Raw genomic sequence first — 19,435 nt, 5'->3', positions numbered from 1 at the left:
AGAACCTTTCTTCCAGAAGGGCGATTCAATCTGTATTTCCTAGCTTGATAAGTGAGACCATTATCCACTTGGTCACCCAAGCCATGATCTTGGGATTCATTTGAAATGTCCCCTTCTCCTTCACTACATACATTTAAACCCCATTCAGTGTCCGTGCCCACATCCAGTTAGAGAGCAAATCCCAACAGTTTTACCCTCTGAAAACCTCTAATCTGTGCTTTCTTCTTCAATCCCCTGTGCTTCTGTTTTAGTTTAGGTCTTCATCACTGTTTGGCTTATTTTAATCTTCTTCAATATATCCTCCACACTACTGCCAGCATCAGACCTTCTTGGTGTGAATTCACCATTAATTTCCTTCTCTAAAGCACTTTAAGTTCCAAAACACCTTCAGAATTAAAGTCAACCACTTAGCTTGGCCCTACCACCTTTCTGGTCCTGGGCCTTGCCTATCCCCTGCCATTGTGTACTCTGTTCTGGGTCCATGCTAAACAACTTGCTGTCTCCCAGAGACATCACATTTTTTCTTACCTTTGTACCTAAGTATATCTGCCTGAGAAACCCTTTATCTTCCCACTACACTAAACCATTCCTCTTTTAAATGACAGTGCAGCCTAGTGGATGAGCTTGTGAACTTTGGGGCTGAGAAAACCTGATATCCAATCCCAGACAACTTACTTTTCCTCCTTGAGCCTCCATGTTGTCATTGGGGTTGGTTTGAGAATCAGATCAGGTATTTGTTGAATAAATTACATATTTGTTTAGTGCCTACTTCCTGCCAGGCCCCGTTCTGGGAACTGCAGATATGTCAGTGAACAGCCGAAGCCTCTGCCCTGAGGGGCTTACAGTCTGGCTGGCACACAGGAAGTCTACAAAAAAAGTTATTATTATTCATCCTAGGCTTAGGTAATAGTTCCTTGGGGAAACTTTTTCAGACCTACTTCCCAATTTTCATTTTGAATTAGGTGCTCATCCTCTACGGTCCTATATCGCCTATGTGGTACAATTATTACAGCATTATGTCATATCATCATTGCCAAATAATTTTATCTTAACCCATAATGAGTTCCTCAAGGACAGATTCCGGGACTTTTCGTCTTGTTTTGCCAGCTTTCAGTACACAAGAGATCCAGTTATAAGTGTCAAGTGAATGAATGAACATTTTAGGGTATGCCTAACATTGTTTAAAAATAACAACATATACCACTAAGAATCTGCTGTGTTGACTGTTTAAATGTATTATGTAATTTAATCTTCACAGCAACACTATGAAACGAGTATGATTACATCTACCTCATAAATGAGGAAACTAAATCTTAGAGATGCAAAGTAACTTGCTGGAGTTACACAGCCAGCAGGTGGTAAAACCAAGTCAGGGACCCAGGTCAGTCCAACTCCAGAGGCCCAACTTTAATCATGATGCTTGATGAGAGCAGCCATTTCTCCATTAGGCAGTTGAAGATATAGAACTATGGTCTGCATGTACTTTGTTTTTGATATGCCTATGTACATAAGACAACTTTAATCCACAGTCGATTTATATGGACATTTTAGCTTAGTTATATTTTTCTGTAATGTTCTGTGTGATTCTGCTTACCCTGCTGAGGGATAGGGAAACAGAAACAGTTTTAAACTTGCCAGTTCACAGTATTAGAGCCTCTTCCAGTATAGACTGTCTTTGATTAGCTCCGTTTCTTAAGGGAATATTTAGTCTTTAGATGTCCTTCCCCCTTCTCTAGCTCCTCTGCCTAATGATACCAAGCCACTGATTTTTGTCTTTATTGTGATGGGGCTGCACCTGTTTAGGGAGTAAGGCATCAGGGTAATATTCTTTAAGGCGGTCTTTTCCTAGAGTCTCAAATGGGAAACGAGACAAAAGAAAGTCCTTTAGGCTGAGAACAAAGCCAATACCACTCTATTGCCTGTCTCCCTTTGAGGACCTGGAGATGGGAGAGCCTGCCTTTCCTACTTTCATCCCCTTCTTTCTACACTCAGTTGGGGTTGGGAAGGGTAGACTCTCCCCTCCTTCTTTCTGCCCTTTGTGCACTTTCCCTATATCTTACCATCCTCCTTCCTGAAGTGGAATTTGCCCTCCCCTTCTTCCTAGGGTTAAACCGAGGAATGGCTGCCAGGTCACCTGATTTATGGGAGGAGGAATGAAAACATCTGTTCAATACTTTCAAATTATTACCTTTGTTACCCCTGCATCTCAGAGGGTATTCTCAGGTCTCCCAAGCTCTCTGGATCCCTTTATAGCAACGTAGCTCAGAGCAGTTCTAGAGGAAGATTTACAAGGGCTCTTAGATACCTCCTTTACCTGACTCACTACCTTACCCCTTTCAGCCCATAACCCAAATTCTTGGCCATAGTCTTGTCCTTTACAAGCAGCCTAGAAACAGTGGGAGTATTCCCTCCACAAAATTAGTCAGTATAATCAATGAGCTATACATTCAAATTCTGACAATTTCGTCCCTATGACAACACCAACGATGTCTAACCTATTACTTAAATATGGGATCATGGAAAAGTAAGCTGTACTAAAAAACCCAAAATGAGAGAGCATACTCTGAAAACATTAAATATTCGATTTGTAGACTCTCTCAGCTTCAGACTGTCCCTAAAGAAAGGGGAAGCGTTTGTGAAAGGGAACAAATTAGTAAGGAAATTGACAACCGTGGTGGGTTCAGTGACAGAAATAGTAAGAGGAAGCATGGATCCTTGTAGCAATGACTATACTCTCAAGCCTCTTCAGCTCATTGTGCAATATGAGGCTTGGTGTATATCTCTTAGATATAACTATATACCTTGTAAGTTTTAGGTCAGAATTGGATCTTTACTGTATGAGAAAAAATTCTCATGTAAGCTGAAATATGGGTGAAGAAATCACTTGAATACTGTGAATTCACTGGAGAAGCAGAAAATAATATTATTAAAATAGAGCCTGAAAGGAGAATATAAAATAAGAAAAAAAATGCCCCTTGTTTGAGAATATCATTACCATCTGGGTTGTAAATCATTTGATTCTAATTCTAGTAGCTTGTTGCCAGAAATAACTTATTACCAGGGAGATATGCTGGAGAATTGTCAGGAATGACAAAGTTTTTACTTGTTTTTAATATCCGTATCATAAAATGATAAAGCTAATGAACCATACAATGATGTGACAGGATGAGCCATATAGCCTAGTATTTTCTGCTGCATATATTTATGCTGTTTTTATATCCCAATTCTTCTTCCCTTCCCATCCCACAAAAGGTCAGAAACCGCTTTTGATAAACAGAGAATCCTTCAAACTCTCTTCCCTCTGGAGAAAAGCATTGGACACGTCTGGGGTCTGTTGAGAGTTTATAGTCTAATCCATAGACTGTACAATAATAGCAATTTATATTCACCATTCAGTGGTCATGTTGAGAATGTACATAAAATACTTGATTCTTACCTGATCTACAATATTTGAGTTCACAGTAAACACAGTTCACTACTGTCCAGTCACATTGATGTCATTTTGGAGCTCCAGTTCACACTTTCATGCGACCTTGAGCAAGTTACTTAATCTTGCTAGTTTATTCATCTTTGAAGTTGGGATAATAATAGTTCTTGTTCATAGCCAGTGTATTTGAAAACTGCTTTGCAATGAAATAGAACAGCTTGAATGTTGAGAGCTTCCAAATCCTAACTTGGGTGTTCACTTTAATTAAAATGAAAATGAAATAAATGACAAGGAGTTAATTATTTGTATCAGGAGGGAGTATAAGAATTTGAATTAGGGGGTCTTGAATATCCATGATGTTCTAAAAATGGTAGTTATCTTTTTCACAAACCTTCTTTGGGGATTCTTTTGTGCAGAAAATCTCTTAATTTGCCATCTTTAATCGTTATTAAAGCTTACATTGGTTAGAAGGATATGCAGCTTCCTCTTAGGTTTTCAGGTTTGGGGCTTCTTTGGAAGAGGAGGCTGATGCTGTTTGGAGAATGGAGCAGGAAGCTGGAAATTCGAAACCCTTAGTCTGATACATTTTCTAGAAGCAGGCCACCGGGTCTTACTATATTTTTCTGAAACCAGACTGAGTTTAATTTTAACGGTATAAGGATTTGGTATTGAAGGAGTTAAAGGGTCTCCCACACCCCTCTGCCTGAATCGCTCTTTTGTGTACACAGCTGCAGTTGGAGCACGGGTCGGAAAGGAAATGGTTAGAGGAAGAGTTGGTTTTCAGACCAGGCGAGTCTGCGAGGGGGGCTGGGGTGGCCTGGGGTTTTACATGCCAGATGTAGGCCTGCCCGGGTGCCTGCCTGGAGCTGCTGGCGTGGTCACGTCGCGGCCCTGTGCGAATTGAACCGAGGTGATGAGTTAGCGAGTTGCTATGGTGACGAGCCTGGCCACGTGACCAGGCTGCTGCTGCCGGCGCTTTGACGTCAGCAGCCGGGAGGGCGGGACCCGGGAGGGCGGGGCGGGGCGGGGCGGGAGCCTGAGCTTGGAGAAGAGAGCAGGCACGGTCTGCGCGAGGAGCAGGCGAGCGGGAAGGAAAGACACAGCCACCTTCCTCACCAGCCGGCCCGCAGCTGTTTGTTCCCTATCTCGGGAGTGCGCCAATGCCTGGTCCGACCCAAACCCTGTCCCCAAATGGCGAGAACAACAACGACATCATCCAGGATAACGGGACCATCATTCCTTTCCGGAAGCACACCGTGCGCGGGGAGCGTTCCTACAGGTAATGGGGCTGGCACCGGGAGCGGCGCCGGGCGGGGAACCTCGGCGGGGGCGCGCGGAAATCCGGCCCGTTATATAATGGAGCAGACGCTGCCCCTGGACTGGGCTGCAGACGTGCGTTTTTAAAGGCGATCGTGATTCTTTGCTATCCGTTTCCATGTGTCATGTTGGGTATGCCTTGAGGCTTCACGATTGCAGATGGAGAGCATTTTGTGAATAGGTTTGCTGCCTGCAAGGGATCTCCCTCCATCTCTTTCCTTCCACATTGATAAAAATGCAAGCAATTTTCCCCTCTCTGCAAAGAGAGACAGGCTGTAGCACTTCCTTTCCTCCTTCTCTTTTAGATTTTAAGGGAGCCATTAGGTACGCTGAGCCTAAAGACAGGAGGATGGCTAGAAAAAATGTTTGCGTCTGCCCTGATGTGTGTGTGTGTGCAAGAAAGATGGAATCCTCTAGATTAGGCTGCAGTCTGTGATGTTAAACCGCCAGATTGATGGAGCTTTGTAAGAATTCTGCTCGCTGATTGGTGCAGGGATTGACAGCAGAGGTCATGGTGTCAGGCGTTCACCAAAATTTTCTCCATAGATTCCAAGGTTTATTAGAAAGCGACTAGACTGCAATGAACTTGAAGAAAACTGGGTGCAGTTATGCCTATTCTTAGGAGTTTATGGCCTCCGCATGGGTGTGGGAGCCCGCCCTCCTTATTTACAATAGGAAGGTAATTCCTGGTATCTTGCTGAGGTCTGATTTGAGGATGGGGCTGATCTTGGTCATTGTATTGTGAGCCTTTTGATTAATGAGTCGGCCTGTAAGGTTGGCATCATTTTGACATTAGCATATCTGGCAATATGTTCTTGTAGATAAGCTCATTAAAATTGTTTGCATTGTTTGATAAGGATAACAATGTAATGGAGAATGCAGCTAGAGCCTAATGCAGCTCAAGGCCAGACTTGAAGGGAGACTGATAGCTTCACTCATATTTCCTCTGAAGTTCTTTTGTACCAAGTAGTTATTTTTAAATGTTACCTTGATAACCGCTAACAATGCTTGTGCTTTGAAGCAGAGCACACATACCTCTAAAGCGCATCCTCTCAGCTAGTGAGCAACAGGAAATAACTCTTTTTTTTTAATGCCTTCATCTAAACATTCAGATGGCATTATGGGTAGAATATTCAGTGTATATCACTGTAGCATGTTTATAAAATGGGAGTAAAAGTACCCCACTTCCTCTCTCTTTGACTGAAGAAACACTGTTGACTCAAAAAAAAAAAAAATGATAAGCAACATTTGCCCCATCATCTCTGGCAGTTATGTAAATACTTGGAGTTAATTTTGGCTGTGCCCCTGAGGTCACCAAAATCTCATGCCTTATGGTTCCAACTAATATGTTGACATGGCATCCTTACAGATTCCAAGTGCTTGTTATTCTCTTAATATAAACCACAATTGGTCCACAACCTCTGAGACTCCTTTTGGAGACCCCTGTGATTGGAAGGTTGGGTTCCTTCTCTCCCTTACCCTTCACCTTTCTCTGTGAACGTTCTGAAACCTAAAATAAAATTAACAAAAACAAAAACCCTGAGTTGCTTTTAAACCTCACTTACTCAAACTGTTCTTACAGGTGATACATTTGAAGCCCTCATTTCTTAAATGATTTATTCTCTGCTATGTAGGTAGTAGTTGCTTTTAAGACAGAGTTCAGATTTTACCACGTGGGCCAAAGGATGTGGCCCAGTTGGGTTTTATTAGTCATATGAACTGAGTTAAAATGGCAATGGAAAAATCACTTGGTGGAAAGCTTAAATGCTACCTTTTGGTGATAAATGATTGCTTTAAAATAAAATTTTACCTTTTTAATTCAAGTTATTTCCAATTCCTAAAGTATTTCCAGTTTGCTTTCTGAGTCTCTTTAATGGTACCTGGAATTATGTGAAAAACAAAACCGAATTTGAATAAAGATCTGTCTGAACAAATTCTTAAGTCACTATGAGCATTATTGCATTTGTACTTTATGTAATAGGATTACTGAACGCTATAGTGAGACATGTCATAGGTTAGATGAGGAGGGAAGCCTCCAAAACTGCCTTTGTGTTGTATTATGCGAAGGGTGCGCATGGAGACAGACACAGCTGATGTTGTCCTTGGTCTGCTTTTCTTCCAAAGTAGATGACCAGTGTCTCATAACTACCACTTATTTTTGGGTAGGGGCATAAGGGAAGGAAAAATGTGACACATTTTTTTATACAGGAACTGTTCTGTAATTACTTTGGCATCCTGAGGCTGGAATAATATTGCAGTTTAATTGCTAAGAAAACTTGGAAGGCAATTTGAAAGCCAGAGTAGAGGTGTAACCACGTAAGTTTTTCTTTGGCCGTAGGTTCAGTATAGCCCCCACCAATGAGATATTCTCGAGAGTTCTGTTTGAGTCCCTATGGAGGGTCTGTGTAAGCCCAGAGCCCCAGGATGATGAAAGGCAGTTCCCTTTCTGGTTCCTTACTGACTTCTAGATAGGCCCCTGCAGGTCCTTTATCTTTTTAGAGATACCTGCATCTGCTCATGACATATATCTCACTGCATTCTTATAAAGTTTTCGTGAGGATAACTTCACACATTTAAGACAAAGACTTACTTAAAAGAAAAAAAGGCTACGTAAATACAAGAAGAATGCTGTGCTTACTGAAAGGGGACTCTCTTAGGAACTCCAGGACAAGAACACCCCTCACCTGGTGGTGCAGCTGAGAGGTGGAGGAGACAGCTAAAGAACAAGACAGTGCTTCCTGGCACTGTCAGTGAGCAAGTGGTCACTCTTCCCAGCAGGAGACGTTATCACCATAACATTCGCACTAGAGCGTTTATAAATAAGGGTCAAATATGGTTCATGGCCCAGACACCTTGACCCAGGTATCTCTTAGTGTAAACAGAGCCCGTTTTTCCAGCCTGGACTAGAGTGGGTAGTAAATCATTATTGAAACCTGTATGCACTTTGGTGAGAAGAGCAATGCTCCTTTAGAAAATTACCCCTCCATTAGTCACATCAGTTGAAAGAGCAGACGCAAAAGTGGCTCAGCAGAGCCCTGCGGACTCGTTTCCATGGCTTATGTCCACTACTGTGTGATGGCCTCCTCGGCCCCACCTTCCTCATGGCAGGTATGAACACTAGAAATCCATGTATGTTAAGAGGCGCTTAAAATGATATAAATGTGGCGTGGGGCATTTGAGGTGACACTTTAATTCACAGAGCGAGTCCCGCTCTGGCTCTCCCTGGAGAGGCCACTCCATATAGCTGTTTCTTGCAGATGCTAGTAGGAAATGAGATTTATTAGCTGGCCCTCTGCCCACCAAATCTTTGTTTGCATACTCCAAGCTTTTAAGAATGAATATATAAGTCCAGAGGACTATTTCCACGTGGGTGTTTGAACATGCAACTACAGTAGCGTATGTTTCTGAATACTTAAAAAAATTACTTGGCCCCAGGAAATGGACTATAAAGAAAAACAAAATGAAAACTTAAGCCTAAAACATTGACTCTGACATCCAACTTTGCCAACTTTGAAAAATGAACTCTTGTTAAGAAAAACAAAAAGAAAAATCTTGTGTGTGTATAAAAAATAGAGTTGTGAAAGCATGTTCCATTTAATAGAAGCTGTTGTAACATGGCTCGCTTCAACCAGAATGTACGTTTCCCAAACAGTGCAGCTGCAGACAGCAAAAGTATAGTTTTATTCGCCTCCATTACATATGTATTAGTATCATCTGGGTTTACTACTGCCATAGGAGGTTTTTGAAAATAATTATTTTTGTCCGTAATTTTTCTTAGTATTTGTAAAAATCACAGGATTACTTGATGCTTTGATTACTAGGTGCCCAATTTTTTAACCTCTTTTCAGGGTTCTTTGTCAGAGTTTCTGTTACAGGGATGGCCTTCTGGGTGCCCTTGGTGAGAGCTCACCCCTGCTCAGCAGTGGTTGTTACCACTCGTATCTGTTTACAGTACATTATCTTAGCAGAACAGTGGTTTGAGATGGTCCTCTGAATTTAGGACGTTGGTTTCCATAAGCAATATCTTTTCTGTATTTACAGGGTCCTCTTGAAGCTGCAGTGATATTCCTTTAGATTAATGGAGGGGGAAATATTGGGACTAATCTAAATATCTGGTTTGGAGAACTAATTTGACAAAAACTTAAGAATCTCCTCTGGGCATGCTCTCTGCTAGATGCCTCTTCAAGGGCCTAGAGTTCTAGCAAAGTCAGATGTGCGAGCAGCTCATTTCGTAATAGATTTATTTGCCTTTTGAATATTTGGCTTGCTTACAAAAGTTTCCTGAGCCCACAGTGACAAAGTAGAAAAAGGTACCCTCCGGGCCAATATGCTGTGAGAAGTTAAAAGACACTGTGGGAGACCAAACATTTGGGTGAAAAGAGCATAGGCTTTAGAATCAGAATTTTCTTTGGTCTGGCAAGATGCACATTAGGCAGTAGTGGAAAATAAGGTAGGAGCATTGAAAGGCAGGCAGGGTGGTCAGAACTTGAACATGCAAAGCCACTGAAAACTCATTAATTGAAAAACAGCATAATGTAAACAGGAGTGTGCATGCCGGAATTGATCTCCCGTTTTGAAATGAGAGTTAAAAGGAAAATGAAGTTCCAATAGTGCCCCGTGGAGCAGAGTCCAGAAGTACTAGGAATCCTTAATTCTCCATGAGAGAACTCTCTCAAGCCCCAGTGTAGCAGTCAGGACAAGGTGGACTGGCTCGAAGCATCTTCTCCCAAGTAGGAGCAACCAGCATAGCTTCCTCCCGTAACTGGACTGGTACTTGGGTCTGGCAGTGGCTTCTGTACTTGCTGAAGCCTACTTCATAGTTAGCAACCTGACTTCGAGGGGTGGCTGGTCTACATTTATACTGTTCTGATTCTCCCAAACTCAAAAGCAGGATGTCTGGTACTTCACGGCGAAGGATTCTTCTGAGTCATTTAATGCCATAAATGTTGCAGACATGACTCCGATGAAACTGTTGAGGGTGCTCCATGCGGCCTCCATGCCAATTCCTCTGACAGCTGGAAGGTGGTCACCCTGATGGCAGGCTTCAGTAGACTGAGAATTTGGATTGTGTAGATTTGTTTACTTTTGAATTTTGTCAGTTTAAAGGAAAAATTGATTTGTTCCTCTCCTGAGAAAAGTATCCTTTCCCACAATGAAATATGTTAGAATAGTTTCATTTTCCTGACTTTAGGTTGTCTTTCAGCTGTCACCTTCTGTAGTACCAAACTGGATATGTCACACTCATCTAGTCCCTTAAGCACTATGCCAGCAGCCTTTTTTCCGCGCACATCCCGTTTGTATCATATGAACATTGTTTTAGTTCATTTTAAAATTCCGATTGTTTATCTTGGTCTTGTTGGCCCTCAGAATTTATATTATGTTCAGAGAATTCTTTGAAAATGGAAACTTACAGCTTACATAGGCCAAAACTGAAATTATAAAACTTTTGCCTTCTAGCATGAATCAAAGAAATTTCTCCTAAATATCTTTTTGATAAATGCGTTCCCAAATGCTCATTTATTTTAATGAAAATAAATCATTAGTGACGTAAAGATTAAACAGTTTTATAGGTCACCAAGAAATGATTTCTTAGTAGGTTACTAAAAAAATTCTTGTGCCTTTTCAATGTTAACTCTCCCCGGGCTAATTAGGATATTACTCACCTAAACCAGGACAGACTTTCTTACTTAAAGCATTATTATTATTTATTTTTTTTTTTTTTCTGAAGGAGCAGAAGATGGTGATATACCCGTAGGGTGCTCGGCTATTTAAGTGATGGTGTCCTTTTGTGTAGTTTATCTAGTAAAGAAAATATGGTTAGAGCTCAGTCTTCCTGTTGTTTATAGACCTCGTTTGGTTTATGCAGGTAAAATGTGCCAAAAGGACCAGATTTGGGCCATGACGTGAAACAGAAGAAGACTAGGGCAAGAGATGTGAAAGAGCACGTGTTAAATGATACAGCGTGCACTGGTGGGAGTCCGTGAAATTGTGATCGTGCATGCAGAATTGGTCCTGGGCTTTATGGCCAGTGTTTGTCGTTGCATAATCCTAAAAGGACAGTGCTCTTCAGGTGAGGTACACCTTAGATTTCTGTGATCCTGTTTTACTTGTCCTAGAAGTAGCATTTGTTTTTAAGACATGAATTCCTTGTTCTTTACAGTCAGCCTACCTGGCAAGGTCCTGAGAGGTAATTTATCCAAAATGCCAGAGGCATTGACATCTCAGGGAGGTGTTTTTTCTGTTCGGTTGTACTTTGGTTGTAAACAGTAAATCCCTTCATTTAAGAGCCCTCCATGATTCCCTGCAAGGTTTGCATTTGATGCTTAACAAATCAGGAGAAATCGAAGCTACTGAAATGGGCTTCTCTTCCCCACCCAGTCTACTTCCTTTTTATCATTTTGGAATGCCAAAACATGTTTTCAGGCTGCTAACAATAAAAAAAATTTTAATTCCCACTCTTTAAAAAATTATACAATTATCGTTATATTAAAATGATAAGCCAAAATTCTAATAGTCTCTGAAGAATCTAGTCTTTCAGCAAACTTACTGAGTTCCTTCTATATGCTAAATTCCATGCTGGGCACATGGAATACAAATAAAAATAATGCACAAACTTTCCTTGAAAAGCATCTAGTATCAGGGACAACAGGCCGAGAGGAGGCAGTGCTTGATGGGAGGAATCTGAGATGGAAAGGTATCCACATCTGACTCCAATAAAGTAATTTTGTGATTATTGTGCTGATACCTGGCAGAGGCAAAATTATTGTTTCTATAATTTTAAAAAGCTTTCAGAAAGTGAGCATGTAAATAAAAACCATTTGAATGTGTGTGTCCTCTACTGTGACCACTGTGTATAAGTTTTCATATAGCCTGGAGGCACAAGTTTGAGCCCTGTTGAGTGACTGACGTAGTGGGAAGGTTACTTCTTTCTTACAAAAAGCCACTTGAGAAAAAGTAAAAAGCTTCTCTCTTTTGATCCCCCAATTTTTGGATATTTGTATTGGCCATCACTAGGTTAAAATAATACAGTATACTTTTATGTAAAAAGCAAAGAAAATGAGAGTATATATTCATATTTACTTGATGTTCCTGGAGAAATTGAAAGGGTATAAACTAATAATGGTAGGAACTGGACAGATAAGTCCCCATGTACCTTTTTTTATAGAGTCTTAATTTTAATGAGTTTTACATGCTGAGATATACTGGGAAGCATCTCAAGATATTCATGAACTTAACTGAAGTCACATGGATGATATTAAAAATTTGCCTGATGCAAGTACCACACTTACATTAAAACATCACAGATCACAAATGAAATGTGCTCCTGCAGCATCTGCCCTTTGAGGTTTCACACATCACAGTCCATGGTCCATATTTCGTTTGATTTTTCTCTAGAGTACATTGAAGCTGCCTCCTGTGGGTTTGTGTTGTTTTGTTTTGTTTTGTTTTTGTGATGTGTCTAGCCTGCTTAGTATGCACCATGAATCTTGCACTAACTGCAAAATAATCAGTCCTCTGTGAGGATTCTTCTTCCGTAAACTCTTTGAATTTTGGTTTTCTTATTTTTTGAGTTCCGTCTGTGCGTCAGGTACTGTGTGGGGCCCTAAAACAGTGAGATTACAGGTTATTGCTTTTTTTTGAGCCATGTTGCTACAATCCTCTGACCTCCCCCAACCCTTAGTCTAACCTCCACTTTATGGAAATTATTGAGCAATATCTGGCCTTCATGTGACCTGTGCAGATAGTGGTAGTGCAGCCCTGGCCAGGAAACAAGCCATCTGCATTCACCATACCCCCGTGCTCCAGCCCCCTGACCTATTGGTCTGGGTGAAGGCTGAGTGAATCCCCGTGGAGACTGACCAATTAAGAATCAACAAAAGGAGACCTTTGAATTCATCATCCCAGCTATAGGGACTGCTCACCATCAATAACCATGAAATAGAAAGCTTGTGGAGCTTGTGAGCTGACAAGCTCTGCTAGAAAAGTAGGAAGCAGAAGAGAGGGGTTATTTGGTGGGTGCAGGACAGCGGTGGGTGAGCCCAGCTCAGGGCGATGGCCTCTTGTGTGGATGTGCCAGGCCTCTGCTTCTCCCTCCTCTCTCTCCTTTTCTGTTTCTGGGGTCAGAGTAAATCTGCCCCAACTACACTTGTTCTCCAGGGGAAGGGAGGAAGACATGAGTCATCAGCCACCTGGGGGCAGGGAGTGCTGATGACAGGGAATGGGGACCTGTAAGTCTTTCCACAATCCCTTAGTGAGGCTAGCAACACACAATAAATTGAAAAGCAGATTTGGTGTTTGAGAAGCCAATTTTTCTCTCCCTGGAATTTCTGACAGGCAGCATTGTCGTACCACTGACTTTAAGATGTCAACATGAATAACAGTGAAAATGTTTCCAGCCCGTGTGATGAGTATGTCACTGCTCCCTCAGCTCCAGTTCGAAACTTGGCCTGGGCCAAAAAGATGGCCTGAAACCCTCTGTTCCTACCCCACATTGAGACCAACTGGGGTCCTTAAAGTCCCAGGTTGCTACTTGGAGAGATAGTGAGGTGTAGTGGCAAAGCTCAGGCTCTGGCGTGAGACTTCTCTATCCCAGTTCCACCCCTCTCTAACTATCTATATGATCTGGAACAAATTTTTTAGCCTAAGTATCAGTTTCCTAATGTGCAAATGAGGATAATAACAGCATCGACCTCACAGAGTTCTTAGTGAGGATTTAAATGAGACAGAATACAAAGTATACCTGGCACATAGTTGATGTTCATTAAAAGTCCAAATTTAATGTGGAAAAAAATTCAAACAAATTATACTTTAGTCTTTAACCCCGTTATCAACTTTAATAAAAATTTACGTATGGTAAACTACATCCATTTAAAGTGTGTGATTCAGTGAGATTTGGCAGTGTATGTGCCCTTGAAGCCGTCACTCCCAGAAGATTCTTGGTCCCCTTTGGAGTTCATATGTCCTCTGTCTACAGCCACAGGCAGCCACTGTTCTGCTTTCTGTCACCATAGTCTGGGTTACATTTGTTGTAAGTAGAATCATACAGATTATACTCTTTAGTGTCTGACTTCTTTGACTCGGCGTTATGATTTTGAGATTCATCCAGATGGGGTTTATTGGCAGTTCAGTACTCTTCACTTCTGAGTAGTATTCCACTGTGTGGCTTTACCATATTTTGTTTGTTATTCACCAGTTGATGAACATTTGGGTTATTTCAAGTTCTTAGCGATCATGATTGAAGTCTGTGAATATCAATGTACAAGTCTTTGTAGGAACACGTTTTCATTTTTCTGGCGTAGATACCCAGGAATGGAATGATTGGGTCGTATAGTTCGTGTCTGTTGAACTTATATAATGTTGTATACCAACCGTACTTAAATAAACAAACGAATATTTTTGAATTTTAAAAAAATAAAAGAGAAACTTATGAAACTGCAGGTAATCGTCCTAGGCAGCTGTACCATTTTACGTTCCTACCAGCGGAATATCAGAGTGCCGGCTGTTTCGCGTCCTTGGCAACACTTGGTATCGTCAGTCTTTTAAATTTTGGTTATCCTTACGGATGTGTAACAGTATCTCATTTAGATTTTAATTTATGTTTCCCTGATGATTAGTAACGTTGGGTATCTTTTCATGTGCTTATTGGTGTTTCGTGTATCTTTAGTGGCGTGTGTTCATATTTTTTCCCCTTTTTTAAAATTAGGTGTCTTATTGTTATAAAATGATTGTAAAAATATATTCTGGATACTATAAGATGGTCTTGACTTAGATTTTATTGGGTATGAGTCTTGTGTTCTTAACCTATATAAACTTTTTAAGAAAAAAATAGTCGTTTCTCCCTGATCTTTGTTCACGATGCCTCTAACAGGTCCAGCTCTCAGGAAGTACAAGTGATTATATTAAAAGACACTGCAAAGTAATAACAGGATCATTATTTTAGCTTAGGGGGAAAAAAAACACTAAACCCACTCTAAAAGTCTGATGTGAAACAGTTAAATTTAGCAGCTAGGTTTTCTTTAGAGTCTTGATAGATAGTAGATGCTCTTTTAATTCTGTGCATAGTCCTGTAATTATGTAGATATTCTTTTCTTTGTATTGTGTCTCCTTAACACTAGATCAGATTTTCCACTATTAAATTTAAGACAAAAATGTATGTAGAAATGCTTTCTTTTTTCAAAGACAGCAAGGAACCATTCTCGTATTTTCAAAATTTTGCCCACGATAATTAAAGCATTGGATGCCTTTCCCTTTTTTTTTAATTCTTAGTCAAACTCTTTCCTACTCTTCCTTGCTCCATTTTCATTCTTTCTAACTTGGCAGTTTCGTTATTACCAGTTTGACTCCTGACATTTTCTCCCTTAAAGAAATAAGAGAAATTGCCTTAAATAGAATTTAGAAACTGGGAAGCAAAAACCAGGTTAGGTCTTGGGTTTACCTTAAAGCAGAGGTCCCCAACCTGCAGGCTGGTACCAGTCCATGGCATGTTAGGAACCAGACCGCACAGCAATAAGTGAGCAGTGGTTGAGCGAGCGAAGCTTCATCTGCATTTGCAGCCGCTCCCCAGCACTAGCATCACCGCCTCAGCTCCACCTCACATCGTCAGGCATTAGAATCTCATAGTAGCACCAGTCGGTCCCTGGTGCCAGAAAGGTTGGGGACCACTGCCTTAAAGGATCTACTGAGATACTGTGTGATTTTTTGAGATGGTGGGGATGCTTGGCTTCTAGAACCTTTGCAGCTAAAAGCCAGATTTCTTAGCCATATGTTTCAAAATCTAAAGATATTATAAAATATAAGGTCACTTATGATTTTACAAATGCCCTAGGCCTACTAGTAGATTTTTATTATTTTTTGCATTCTGATTGGGACTGAGCAGGTCACAGCCACCCAATTATTAGTTGAGAGTTGAGAGTGTTCTTTTCGCGTTAATTGAAGTTGTTCCGTGAAAGGAAGCCAGATACCATTAGACAGGACATCCTGTGATTCCCTTAGTTTACCATGGCCAAGGACGTGACTTTTTTTTTTTTTTAATAAGATGATTGCTTGTTTCCTTTACTGTTAACAAGGGAGCCCAGAACTGATGATGTCCATTTGGCTTTAATGACTCTAACTAGTGAACATCTAACTTCCTCCCCCTCGCTCCCCCCGCCCCGCAAAAAATTACCTGAAGAATATAAGAAACTTCTAGTCTTATTCTTTCCCAAATCCAAGGGTCTTACCATGTATCTGCCCCTCTGTTATCTGTGTACCTGATTAGATTTGAGCAGGGCTCAGTTCTTACCCACTTTTTACTCAAATGCTCAGTTTCTGCACTTCCTTTTGAAAATTACAGTGTTATTACACTGATGATAGTAATGTTTTAACTTTTGATCTATAACAAGGCAGTAGATAAGAGAGCAGAGAGGTACTACAAATTAAGTGTGTGTGTGTGTGTGTGTGTGTGTGTGTGTGTGTGAGAGAGAGACAGAGAGAGAGAGAGAGAGAGAGAGAGAGAGAGAGAGAGAGAGAGAGAATGTGCACGTATTGGTTTTTGTCAAGGGTTGTTGAGTACTTCTGATGCAAAAGTCTCAGTCTCTTCTTTATTTTTCGTTCCAGTAAATAAATGGTAGGTGAGGCTGTTGGTTTAAAAAAGAAAAAAACTCTTCTTCCAATCCAATATACAAGGAAGATAGGACTGGTATCTGGTTGCCCAAATAAGAGTACTAGAAAACTAGGTAAGGAGAAAGAAGGATGAACTCCACTGTGGGGTGGAATTATAGAAAGATAGAGGGAAATTCATTCGCTGGCCAAAATGAATCATTTCAGCTGGGAAAGGAAGTTTTGGGGACAATGGCTTGGAGAACTGGTGACGAAATAGTGCTCCTAGTTTGGATAGTGTTTCCCTAGTTTGGAGAGCTACATCAATTTGGCCGAACGTTACTAATCTTAGTTCAGCTACAGCAACAACCGAAATTTCCATTTCCTGTTCTCATAATGTGCAGCCATCTTGTATGTAATTTGCAGTATGTTCTCTGGGGTTGGGGTATGGGTTTATGTGGAAGCTGATCAGTACCTTGTCCACTGAGCTACTATCTAAGAAGTTTAATGTTACAATTACTCTGTTACATTTTGAAATTGGCCATTTTGTGGCAGAGTCTGTTAAGGAAAGAATTAAGTGTAGATGGCACCAAGAGGTGGAGTCAAATTCACAAATTTTAACCCTGGCCTGCACTTCACTCATCCTTTTAGGCTTAATTTTATTTTCATTTCCATTTCAAAATGTTCTCATGAGTTTAAAAATGAATTTTACCATAGTGAAAATACAGACCTTTAGATAGGCAGCAATCTCTTAAGAGTGGGATACCAGGAGATTTATTTATTATTAAAGTAATAGATTTTTCTAAACACGTAGTCAAGATATGAACCTGAAGTCTTTTATTAGTGTTGAAAAAAGTTCTAAGCAGTAATTAACTTGATCTCTTTTCATTTTGACTAAACTACCACAAAAACAAACTGAGAAACTGAGTAGTAACTGGAAGTGTAAAATATGGTGATTCCTAAAATATTAGCATGGCTTATATGTTACAGCTGGCAGGTTTTTGAGCCAAAAATCATTCCCAGTAGTAAACTGAGTTTACAAGTCACCCAAATCTCTACATTTCAAGCTCTTCTTCAGAGAGAATGCTAACAACGACCAAATCATCTTGGTTAAATTGAAAATGTAAAATGAGGCCTTGGTAGGACTAAAAAAGGAAAATGGTTTTACCAAAGACCACAGTTGTGGCCTCATTCGGAGTTCTTTATTCTTCCTGCTTACTGTTATGACATAAGAAAGACCGAGAACAGAAGGGGACTTGGTTGAGAGCAACAATCCTCGAATCAGTCCTAGGTCAAAATCCCAGCTCTTCCACTTAATAATTGTGACTGCACAGGTGTCTCTATCCTTTCCCACATAATTGCATAAAAGCAGTAGCCATCACATAGCTTTGTTGTGAAGACCAAATGAGAAAAATGCATGTTAACTCCTTATTCCTGTTAAGTAAAGGATATGCAAAGAGGCGAGTCACATGTGCCCAGGTTTATCCATCGGGTTGATGGTAACTGTGGAAGCCCACACCCCTCACTCCTAGATCAGTGCTCTCATGAAGTTGAAATACAGCTGGTGAGCTTTTCATACAGTGTTGGAGACATGGTGAATGGCACATTTTTCTACCTCTGGTTTTTAGACGTAGAACGCAAAGTTCTTCAATCCACTCAACTCTAACTTATCCCCTCCTAACCATCTCACTTAGCACTAGAGACACATATCGGCAGTTGCTTACATGGTTTCAGGGACCCTGTGAACTTCCCCTCCATCTCACTTAGCACTAGAGACACATATCGGCAGTTGCTTACATGGTTTCAGGGACCCTGTGAACTTCCCCACCATCTCACTTAGCACTAGAGACACATATCGGCAATTGCTTACATGGTATAATTTCAGGGACCCTGTGAACTTCCCCTCCCCACAAAATTCTCCCACATATGCATTCATTTGGCCTTTATTTATTGTGCACCCACTAATGTGCCGAGCACCGCCATCGACCCAGGAGGTACAGCAGTAAACAAAATATATTCTGTAAAAGACCTGCTCCCATACAGCTGACTTTATAGGGACAGGAGGTAGTAAACAGACAATAAACAAATGAGATAATTCCAGACCGTGTTAGTATCACCAATGGTGTGATGTGTGAGTAACTGGAGGAGACCACTTCAGAGGGTGGTCAGGGAGCACTTGCTGAGGACTTGACATTTGAGCCCATCCTGAAGCATGAGAAGCAGTCAACAGTGACAAGTGCCCAGTGCTGGGAACAACCTCTTCCTTTGCATGAGGCTTTGAGCCCCGATTATCCCTAAGAATTAACCCTGAAATTGTCATCCTTCATTTTTTTTTTTTTTTTTTTTATTATGAGAAGGTTTGTTCCCCTCCAACGGATTTCTTTTTTGGAAAGGAATGGATCTTCAGGAGAAAAAACATAGGGCAGAGAGGTATAGAATAGAAAATAAATACAAATGTAAGTCGTTTTGCTAATTATTTTATAACCACAACACATGAATGCAGAGAATGCCCTGTACAAAACAACACAGATCAAGGTGCTCCTTTAGGCAAGGCTGCAGATTTCAGTCTCTGGTATTTGGAATTTAGGCTGCAGTCCTTGTTTTGGGATGGATCACTCAGTGTGTAGCATAGTCCATGCTTTTAACCAGATTTGAACAGAAAAATGGCCACTTGGCCCAGGTGGAAGTAGATGAAGTGTTTGGTTTCATGTGTCACATAAATACCAAAGTCCCTCCCCACAGTGCAGTGCCAGGTGGGGTTGTACTTCTTGTCAAACTCCTTAATATGGGATGCAGTGTCCTTCTCTGTTATATTTCTCCAATGCCCAAGTAGCACATCCACCGAGTCCTGTTGCATCTCCTCCGATATATCGACATTTTTGATCACCGCCTTTCGGTCGCACGTGGTTGCAGTGGGGCAGGGGGTGGCTGGGGGAGGGGCTGTCGAGGCTCAGACCCAGCGAGAGATGCCGTCGCCACTGAAGCCGTGGTGCATCTCATGAGAAGGTTTAGAGAACGTAAACAACCGAAGATGCTAAGTTCCTAAGGAACCACCGAGAGCACAAGATAACCCAGAACCAGGAGGCGGGGAGCGCTCCCCACACACAGACCCCA

General features: G+C 41.1%; 2 protein-coding genes across 4 annotated transcripts in view; one reads left to right on the top strand and one right to left on the bottom strand.

Moving 5' to 3' along the window:
• The window catches only part of MAPRE2 (microtubule associated protein RP/EB family member 2), a 128,405-nt gene that overhangs the window by 43,149 nt on the left and 65,821 nt on the right, over window positions 1–19,435 (top strand). The window contains exon 1 of one of the 3 annotated variants that reach the window (XM_006919972.3): window positions 4,461–4,706. The exons of 1 other annotated variant lie outside the window; for it this stretch is intronic. In XM_006919972.3, coding sequence (XP_006920034.1) covers window positions 4,588–4,706 — 119 coding nt within the window. In that variant the 5' untranslated portion in view covers window positions 4,461–4,587. Of the gene's footprint in view, window positions 1–4,460; window positions 4,707–19,435 lie in introns of those variants that run through there. One more of the 3 variants, XM_006919973.2, reaches the window with a different exon arrangement.
• The window catches only part of LOC102892623 (dynein light chain 1, cytoplasmic-like), a 2,488-nt gene continuing 1,930 nt past the window's right edge, over window positions 18,878–19,435 (bottom strand). Inside the window, exon 2 of the mRNA XM_015595629.2 lies at window positions 18,878–19,249. Coding sequence (XP_015451115.1) covers window positions 18,963–19,249 — 287 coding nt within the window. The 3' untranslated portion in view covers window positions 18,878–18,962. The remainder of the gene's footprint in view (window positions 19,250–19,435) is intronic.

The sequence above is a fragment of the Pteropus alecto genome, unplaced genomic scaffold, assembly GCF_000325575.1.
Source record: "Pteropus alecto unplaced genomic scaffold, ASM32557v1 scaffold146, whole genome shotgun sequence".
NCBI classification, from domain to species: Eukaryota; Metazoa; Chordata; class Mammalia; order Chiroptera; family Pteropodidae; genus Pteropus; species Pteropus alecto.
Note: the sequence above shows the minus strand (reverse complement) of the source record. Positions and strands in the feature narration are given on the sequence as shown.